Source organism: Vitis riparia, chromosome 1 (genome assembly GCF_004353265.1).
Source record: "Vitis riparia cultivar Riparia Gloire de Montpellier isolate 1030 chromosome 1, EGFV_Vit.rip_1.0, whole genome shotgun sequence".
NCBI classification, from domain to species: Eukaryota; Viridiplantae; Streptophyta; class Magnoliopsida; order Vitales; family Vitaceae; genus Vitis; species Vitis riparia.
The window spans coordinates 7997922-8007980 of record NC_048431.1 but is presented as its reverse complement, the minus strand read 5'-3'; the positions used below and the strand labels follow the sequence as shown (position 1 = coordinate 8007980).

Sequence of the window (10059 nt, the reverse complement as noted above, 5' to 3'; positions counted from 1 at the left end):
ACAAATGATAAACACTTAATTGTGTGTTTAAGTGTTGTCTAAGCAGGTTATTAATTTGATAAAGTTTTTGATTTTTGAAAGATAAAATTAATCCAAAATTAGGTGACCATGCACCAAAAGAATCTTTTCAAGTATAAGCATTATTTTTAGGACTTTATAAATGTGAGGTTGATGTGCACTAGGTTGAGATTGCATGAAAATGGACTAGTTATAATTTTAATTTTTCAATATTGCGAAGTTTGTTTCAAGTGTGAGAGATCACTCGAGTGAGTGTAAAGGACTATTAGAATTTTGAATTCAATTGTATGAAGACTTGAAAGTTTCAATTGAAGAAAACCTTGAATTAGTAGAGGAAACCTTAGATGAAACAAGAAGGAATGCACATATACAATTGTTAACCCATTATAAAAATCTAGTTTGTGTTTATATTCCCTTCTCTATTGTAATTTTCTTATAATTGAGTAGTTAATTATTATTTATATTAAAATTATCAAAATTTGTAGAAGTAGATGAACAATCAATTCATCCATTTTCTTGGATATTCACCAAGGATTTAATGAACTTTGACTTCACACTCTCTTTGAAGGTGGTGATAGAACTTAGATGATAATAACCATGCGATTTAACAGGCACAACATGAAGTCTCAGACAAGGCCAAAGTGTAACGATGAACCTTGCTAGCACACATGCATGAGTGTAATGCCATGAATACGGTACAACCCATGGGTTATGATTGTGGCACACGAGATAGGTCAAGCATGTCTTAGATGGAAGGAATCAACAATGTTAATTCATGAAGGCCGACAATATAACAAATATGGGTTATAGGCTAAGGATGCTTGGCAAACATGGGTCATATTGCAATAAGGATGTGTGCTAATTGGGGCTTGACACACATCGGGCCTCTATACAATCCATGAGCTCAATGGCACACATGGTCTCAACAAGGTATAACACTTGGCCTCAACATGGTACAACACTTGGCATTGGTGAAAGGACAAGCAAGGTATTGTGCCACTAAAAACTATGATACCACATGTTGTACAAGAAACATGTCATGTTTTAGTGCAATAACCTAAAGATAAAAAAAATTGAATGCCATATTTTAGTGTAATAATATAAAGATAAAGCAAAATCATACAAATAAACACATAAGATTTTAATATGGTTTAACTAATTATGTCTACATTTTTAGATCAAAGAGAATCATTTTATTATAAAAAATACTACAAAGGAAGAAAAAATAGATATAATCATTAAGCTCTAAAATATCTATGTTATATATAGTATAGTAACACAATTCTTTCTCATTCGTGAATGTAACAATGGTTGATCAAATCACTTTAGAATCATATTCCTCTTTATGTGATTTGGATTTGGATTTATCTTTATGTTATTGAATTAAGACATGACATTAAAGTATTGTTCAATGTACAAAACATGCACACCGATAAGTTGTGATGCATTACAACTTTTACTAAATTGTTGAAATTCATGATATAACTTCAAGTCTATTCATGACAACTTAATAAGTCAAGAAATCTCATGGTTTGTGCATTCTACATATCCTCTATAAACCCAAGCTATATTTAGTATACTTGATAAGACTCAATACTTACAAAGATGATGTTCAATTAAATTAAACATCCATAAAATGTGTGCAAAATAAATCACTCATATAATTAATTACATTATTTGTTTCAAAGGTTGTACTTTCTAGGCTGATTCTAATAGTTTTGATTATTGAGAAAGTGGGAAATTAAGAGAATAAAAATTATTATTTTTATATATTTAAAACATTGAAAAGAAAGAGAAAAATAATTTTTAACAAAATTTGTTTTACTTTGATTGATAACAAAAAGAAAATTTCAATTTTGTTGTTGAAAAAGACCTAAAAATATTGTAAAAACTAACAGAGTGGATTATATGCTATTTATTTTATTTTTAACACTACCGTACATTATAATGAAAATAAGAAAATTTTAATTTCTAAAAAATTATTCTTTATGAAGAACATAAATTACTCTTCCCAACCTTTCATTTTAATTAGCTAAATGTAAACTTGTAATTGGTTGTAACTTGTAAATGACAGATTACTTCAATATTTAGAGAAAAGGGGATTAATTAATTATTTATGTGAGAGTACTTGATTATCTTATATAATTAATTTTTATTTTAAATAAATATTAAAACAAATATATATATGTTTTTCTCATTTGTATTTCATCTTAAACAAATATTAAAGTGAAAGTGATCATTTCATAATAAAAGTGAAATACTCATTCCATTCTATTTTTATTTTAATTAGGGTTGTAATTTCGATAGACCAACTTGCTTAACTTGTGCCCAAATTAGGGTTTAGGTTGACGCAAGCAAGGTTTGAACGTGTTAGGATTATGGGGTTAAAGAAAAATATTAGGGTTGATATGGGTTGAAGATGTCGACAACTTATTAAAAATCGAACCCATAGATTATTATTATTTTTATTATATTATATTAATCTAATTGAATGTGGTGGTATGACATATGGGCATGGTAAAAAAATTTAATATTCAATTATAATAGTCTATCACTTTTTGAAGAGTTAGTCACCCCACCCTCTTCAAATATTGTAATAACTTCAAATAAATTATGATATATTTTGATGAATGCTCTTGTATCTTCCTTCTTTGAATGGTTGTGCATGTATGTTGGACCCTACGTGCATACAAGGTCCTTTTGTGTGCTTAGAATTAGAACTTTTTAATCATCAAACTTGAATAAAATCAATACTAAAAAAATTACAACAATAAACCATAAGCACACTATATTAAAGGAGGTCCATGGTCATGGGTGCTCACTATGACTATAGGTAGAAGTTGAGGTGACTATATAAAATAAGTCAAAACAAAGCATGACTATAGGAGGAGCCATAAAATGAAGGATTGCAATGCAACACAAGATCATTACAATAGTTACGGGGGAGCCATGAATTATTTTCAATCGGTTTTGTCTATTTTTTTTATTTATATATTTTTTTATTAATTGAGTTTCAAATTATTTTAAAAAATGATTAAAATCATTAATAAATCAAACACATTAACTCTCAATTTAAAATTCATTTATCTAATAATTTATTTTTATAAATATGAAGTTATATAGAGAAGAGAAACAATAAAGTCATCCTGAAACAATTTTATTTTGTAAATTTATAACTATAATTAGTTTGTTCATTGAGTTCTAAATTATTTTTAAAATCAATATATTTATTAACAAATTTAATGTATTAAGTTTTACTTGATTTAGAGTTTATTCTTCTAATAAAAAATTGAAAAATATAATTTTAAGTAAAAAAAAGTCATTATAAAACAAATTTTATTCATAATTTTTTTTGTATTAATTAGGTGAATACTTGAGTTTCAATTTTTTTTTATATAAAAAAATTAGATTTTTTTAGTAAATATAATGTATTAAAAATTTTGCTTAATTAAAAATATATTTTTTTTATGAAAAAAATTCAAAAAATATAATCATATATAAAGAAGAAATTATTAATAAGTGACAATTATGTTTTAGGGATAGTTAAAGTAAATAACAAACCTAATATCCACAAAAGTGTAAAATTCAATTCAAAAGTTAACAAACACTTATAATTGAGGTGAATGATATGATTTTCTTGTAATATTAAAAATACCCGAAAGATATGAAAATTGTATAAAATGAATTATAGTGTGTGACTATGTTCTATCATCTATAATGCACCATACTTGTTTTTTGTTTTTTGTTTTATATTCTTTAGTAATTTATTTTTTAAAATGATAAAAATGAATAAATTAAACCCACATGCAAAATAAAATTTTGATTTAAAAAGTTTATTTTAATATATAACTTTAAAATATTTTTAAAATATAATTTAAAATAAAAATATTAAAATTATTTTTTAAATGATTTCAATATGATTTTTTATTTCATATGATAACAATATATATGGTATGAAAATTATAAAATATATGTAAAACATCTAGAAAAAAAAAACAGTTATTGTTCTCTTTCAAATATATGAAAATTACATTTTAAAAATGCTATTATTAATATTATATTTTAATAAAAGTTTTATTAATTACTTTCAATAGTGTTACTAATGTTATATTTTTAATAATGAAATAAAATGGAAAAATAAAAATAAACTTAAAGTATATTAAATATTTGTTTTTACTTAAAATTTAACTTATTTAATTATAAAATATAAAAATTAAATTAAATTAGAAAATTTTAAAATTTAAAAGATATAATTAAAAGTTTATTAATATGTTGATTGTGGATTCATTTTTCATTATTTTTTAATAAAAAGAGAAATTAAAAAACATTAAAATATTTTTATAAAAGAAATTAAAATGTGAAATAAATGTGACACTTAGATATCAAAACGGGGAGTGAAAGTAAAGAATGAGACCCCAAAGCATATTCACTTTTTTTTTCTTTTAATTTTTTATTTCGATCAAGGATATTTTGTTTTTCATATTTCATGTTGTTAGCATCAATTATGCTAAATATGTTGAACTTTGATCCTGTGCGTTAATCAGCCCTAATTCATAATTGTAAATAGCGCCCTTTCCATGGCAAGTAAATTTGACTGTTGAAGATCAACCCCAAGCCCTAATGTGAACTGTGGAGTAGGCTTAAGGGAAAACCAGATTACGTCATATCGGGATTGGTGATTGGATTTAATTTGAGGAAGCATATAGATTAGAGTTTTTAGTTTTCTGTTTTCATTGCACCGGGCGGAGAGGAGATATACTCACCTCCTATGGCTTCACTTCAGTTCCTCCTTCGCCCATCTTCTAATCCCAATCTGCTCGCTTTACCCTCCAGATCTCGATCGGTTCGATGTGCCGACGAACGCCAGGCGCTGTTTAACCGCATTGCTCCTGTTTACGATAATGTACGCCTTCACCCTCATCACCATCTCCCGTCAAATTTTGGGTTTCTATTTTTTCTGAATTCTTTTTTGTCTTTTTAATTTTTTATTTCTCAATTACATTTACAGCCGATTGATTTCTTGAGTTTGGGGCAGCACCGGATATGGAAAAGAATGGCGGTATCATGGAGCGGGTAATTATCGTATTTCACTTTTCTCTCTCTGTTTTCTTTTATTATTGATTTATCAATTTTTTTTTTTAATTTTGCTTCTGAAATTCTGGGTCAGGGCCAAGAGGGGAGACAATGTGTTGGATTTGTGTTGTGGAAGTGGGGATTTGGCATTTCTACTATCAGAAAGAGTTGGGTCTGATGGCAAGGTTTCTTTCAAATTCTTGATTAAGTTAAAATTCCTTAAAATCTGAAATCACGTATTTGTTATTATTTTCACATGCAGATTTTTTCTATTTATTAATTTCAATAATTTTCATTATCTCTTAATTAATTTAATTTTATTGAATTATTATTACTTTAAACCGTAGGCCTTGAATATGCATACAAAAGTTTACGTTTTCAGATTGGTATTAAAAATCATTTTTAAAATATAATGACTATTTTAATCCATAATTATATTTAATATGAGATAACTAGGAAATGTTTTAATTGATTACTTTGTCTCATTTTTATGTGTGTTGAATATCAAATTATATTTTTATGATATCAAAATGATTTAAGAAGATGGTGAAAAACACTAGAAATGACAAAAACGCACACATATTACTAAAACAAGTTTGAAATTCTTTATCTTGGTCTGACATGGAAATTGCCTAAAAATTTTTGAAGTAGAAATACAAATTTCTATATTGCTTTCAAGGAAAGAAAAAAAAAAAGGGAGAGAGAGAAATATCAAAAGATTCAAAACATACCACTTCTTTTGGTGGGCTAAATAAAATATGCTAAAAAAAATGTAAAGAGACAAATTATAAAAAAATCATAAATAACTTTTCTTTTTCTCAGGAAAAAGAAAAAAAAAGAAAACATTTCTTTTAATTCTCTTTGTTGATAAAGCTTTCTCATAGTTGCCACAAAAATATACGTGGCTTTTGTCTTGCTTGGAAAATTAAGAAGCAATTGCTTCTAAGAAAAAAGAAGAATTATCAAAATATATCACTTCTTCTAGTGGTATTTGGGAGGGTAATGTTTATATTTTTTAATTATTTTTAGTATACAAAATAAAGAAAAAAGTTATGTTGGACAGACCCATAGTATAGATTATTATTGTTAAAATTTAGTTTTATAGTTTCAAATGTTTGTGTCTATGTCTATATACACCTACTCTCCTACTTGTATGAAATAACGTAGGGAATGTTTGGAAGTTTGAAATAGAGAATCAAAATGGGAAATACACTTCTCTTCTTATTCATTACTACAATTTGTTCACTTTTTAGAAATAGTGAAAATTATTTCATTGAATTAAATGAATTTTACTTAATTACTCCTTGTAATCTTATGCATTATGCCTCATGTGCATTGAGCTTAGAAGCATCGAAAAAGTTATGATCAATTCTTGTCAATAATTTATTGATTTCACAAAGACGGTTCCAATGATAGAACACATTATGATTTCTCCCCTTTTTTTTTTATTAATTTCACAAATAGGGTTCCAATGATAGAACACATTATGATTTCTCCCAAAGGATGTTTTCTTAAAGAAAATTACTTTAGCTCATAAGTTATGGACTCAATGCCATGGGTATAAATTTTTTGAATTAGTCAAATGTGATTATTGATCATGTCTATTTGGAAAAGCAATTGGGGTACTTCCTTCGTATGATTGAGCACAACTCTTTTCTTTAAAAGGGGTGTTATGGTAGATTCAGACGAGACCATGGTTTGTGTGCCTTTCTAGTTGTGAGTACTAATCGAGGCTTCGCTTCATAAAGAAGAGCTCATTTTTCTTGTGACCTAAACAGTTTATCGGAATTTACTAAATGTAGGTTCCATGCTATGTTATTTTTTATACAAAAAATGTGCTAGAAATCATTGTGATGTAGCATCCCAACACTATAGCCTAAGTTTAGCCTATAGCATCATAAAGTTGTGAAAGAAATTGATGTTAGGTTTTCTCTCTTTATTTCTCTTCAGTACCTCAATTTTTGCAGGTGATAGATTTTGATTTCTCAAGGGAGCGATTATCGGTTGCTTCATCTCAACAACACTTGCTCTCAAAAGCTTGCTACAAGAACATTGAGTGAGCATTGGTAAATCTAGTGTTGATGAGTCTAATAACTGGAATGTGCTTATTAAGAATTTGGAAAGACATTTTATGTTTACAAATCATGAAATAAACCTCCAAAAACTTACCATTTGTCTATAGATCAATTTTATATAATCCATTATAATTTCATACCTCTTCAGTTTAAGTTGACAAGTATTGCCAACCAACAAAATGAGGTAATGATGCCATGCGTTACATTGTAGGTGGATTGAGGGCAATGCAACTGAGTTGCCTTTTTCTAACTGTTCTTTTGATGCCATTACCATGGGTTATGGGCTACGAAATGTGTTAGCTAAATGCAAGGCCATGCAAGAGTTGTTTTGAGTCTTGAAACCAGGTTCTCTTTCTACAATCACTCTATTTTGTTCTTGTGAGAGTGTGGAGATAAGGGATTTGGCGAAACTTGTTCTGTTATTTGATATGATTTGTCATTTTTTTTCTGAAAATTTCAGGGTCAAGGGTATCCATCCTCAATTTCAATAAAAACACTAAATCATTTATTACATCAATTCAGGTATTGTTTAGATAAGAGGTTTCAGTTTTAGGAGTAATTATGTTTCCAATTAAATTAAGGGGTGAAGTTAGTTGCAACATTTAACATTCATATGACATTTTGATGTCATTTTTTAATGATTCTTCATGCACTAGTTGTCATAATAAGATTCATTTCTTTGACTGAGTGTTCTCATGCGCTACTTGTCATAATGAGATTCATTTTTTTTTATTGAGTACCCTCTTATTGAAGTTCGCTTTGTATAAGAAAAACCACCTAAGAGTGGGTTTAGGGGTGGTGGGACGATGGAGGAGGGAGCAGGGGTTGAATTAAGTGATGGTTAATTTTCAAAATGCTTAGGCACTAGTGAAGAAATACCAATAAAATAAGTAAAGAAATAGAGTAAAAGAACACAAACAAAGTTTTTATCATGATTTGACAAATCTCCATCTACATCCATGCTCCCAAAAACCTTTCCAAACCTTGAGAATTTTCACTAGAGTCTTAATGCCAAACCTTATAAGTACACACTTGGTTTTGTTTGGTACCCAGGGATCTCTTACAATGTAGTGTCTTTCCTATTCTTTAATTCTTACACTTTAAAAGCTCTTTCAAGGTTCTCTCAACCTTTGACAAGAAGTGGAAGTGAAAGAGGATTACACAAGGACTCTCTTTAATTGTAGATTTACAAGTAGTAGGCTTTAAGTGCAAACAAAGAGTATAAAAGTTTTGATTTAATGCACTATAGATGCTTAAAGAAAGTTTGGACTCAATGCAATAATAATTTACAAGTTGTTGGTGGCCTCTAAATGCTTTCATAAGGTCATATATATAGTTTTTGGTGAGAAACTAGTTGTTACATACAATTGGCCATGGCTTGTCCATCTTTCTCATTGGGTATTTAATGTAGTTGATTGATCATCTAATTGACCATATGGTCAACCAAATATGTCATCCGTTGCCTGTTTGTTTGTTTTTATCAAATGAAAAAGGGGATTAGGTTGATCTATTGGTCTAGAACTACAACATATAGCTTTTTAGACTTTGAAAACATTAGTCAAAAGTATCTATGACATTGGTTTTAATATTCATGATTTTCAAGTACATCAAACATGCATTGATTATATATTTTTGAAGAATAACTTCCATTGTTGAATTTTTAAGACATTGGAAAGCTCTAAAAAAATGTTTTCAAAAGGTCTGTGAAGGATTTTAAAAGTGCATAAAGAATTTAAAAGAATGCCCTTATGATTGCACAAGGTGAGTTAAACAATCCTAAGGCTAAAAGATGCCTAAATGAGGTCTTCATGCCTTTCATCTTGCCTTTAATAGCTCCTTCTTCAGCTTCTTAGCTATATGGCTCCTTCTTTATTTACACAACCAATCTTCTTGTGTATTTTGCTTAAATCAAAGATTAGATCAAGCCTTTGTTTTGTTATCATCAAAACTAGGTTTAAATAAACCTTGGGTTAACACTCTCTTGTCCTATGAAATAGTAGAGAGTAACTATCACAATTGTTGAGTTTCTCTTAACCAAAAGATTGTTGTAACCCATTGAGATCATAAGGGTTTGGCCTTATAACAAAGTGAGGATCTTGGCCTCAATGGTCAATGGTGGCCTTAATCATACGACCCTCATAAATTTCGAATACACTTTTAGTCCCAAGAAGTCCTGAATTACGAAAAGAGCAAACTGTCAAAATTTAGCTCGAGATAAACCTCTAGATGGGTTTCCCACTTTGCTTAAACCTCCAGAGATGACCTGCTGAATGAGCAAGTGGATTCCAATACAAACATATCAAGTTAATCTAAATCCCTTGAAAGACTAGAGATGTTAAGGCTTAAACATATGTTGAGGCTTAAACATATCAAGTCCTGAATTACGAACCATAGGGTGTATATCGGCCTTCAAAGACCTTGACGTTTCTATCTAGACAAATCACCCAAATAATAACAAGTATGCCATTCACTAGAGGTCTTACTCTTGATGCTACCTCCAAAACCTAGAAGGTAATAGTCAATAAATATCTAATCCTGAGCTTTATTGATATGGTGCCTTATCTATTGTTTTTGGGATAATGTCCTCTAGGGCATGTAATCCTTGGTAAATGAGCACTAGCAACATAAGTATATCAAAGTATGTGGTGAGACTTATAAACTGGTCTTCTTTGTCTAAGACAACTTTTGCATCATGGATTCTAAGAGGTAGAAATAGGTTTCTTATCTTTCTTTTGGTGGGGGTCAAAACATAGTGTAAGCCTTATAAACTCGTGTTTTTTTGTTTAGGACAACCCCTTTATTTTGGATTCCAACAATTATAAAATCTTTTGATGGACAAATAGAACATATATTAATGAGCATGAAAGAAAACATGCTAAAAGCATTTTTCCAA

General features: G+C 28.8%; 1 protein-coding gene across 5 annotated transcripts; it reads left to right on the top strand.

Moving 5' to 3' along the window:
- Positions 1–4516: 4516 nt before the first annotated feature.
- On the top strand, positions 4517–7898 carry LOC117908250 (2-phytyl-1,4-beta-naphthoquinone methyltransferase, chloroplastic-like). 5 transcript variants are annotated; one of them, XM_034821893.1, is made up of 6 exons: positions 4517–4921; positions 5027–5091; positions 5186–5276; positions 7066–7157; positions 7378–7511; positions 7627–7898. In XM_034821893.1, the coding sequence occupies exons 1-5, from the start codon at positions 4787–4789 to the stop codon at positions 7496–7498; spliced, it is 504 nt and encodes a 167-aa protein (XP_034677784.1). In that variant the 5' UTR covers positions 4517–4786; the 3' UTR covers positions 7499–7511; positions 7627–7898. The 5 variants fall into 5 exon arrangements, 4 of the variants coding, with proteins under 4 accessions (XP_034677784.1, XP_034677822.1, XP_034677968.1 ...); XM_034821931.1 differs by having other exon boundaries at positions 4518–4921; positions 7066–7147; XR_004650196.1 differs by having other exon boundaries at positions 4534–4921; positions 7059–7157.
- The last annotated feature ends 2161 nt before the right edge of the window (positions 7899–10059 follow it).

Excerpts from the sequence above, each read along its gene's own strand:
- LOC117908250 (XM_034821893.1), top strand. The coding sequence starts at position 4,787 with ATGGCTTCACTTCAGTTCCTCCTTCGCCCATCTTCTAATCCCAATCTG. Across the intron at positions 4,922-5,026 it reads TTGCTCCTGTTTACGATAAT|CCGATTGATTTCTTGAGTTT; the intron begins GTACGCCTTCAC and ends TTACATTTACAG. Across the intron at positions 7,158-7,377 it reads AGAACATTGAGTGAGCATTG|GTGGATTGAGGGCAATGCAA; the intron begins GTAAATCTAGTG and ends GTTACATTGTAG.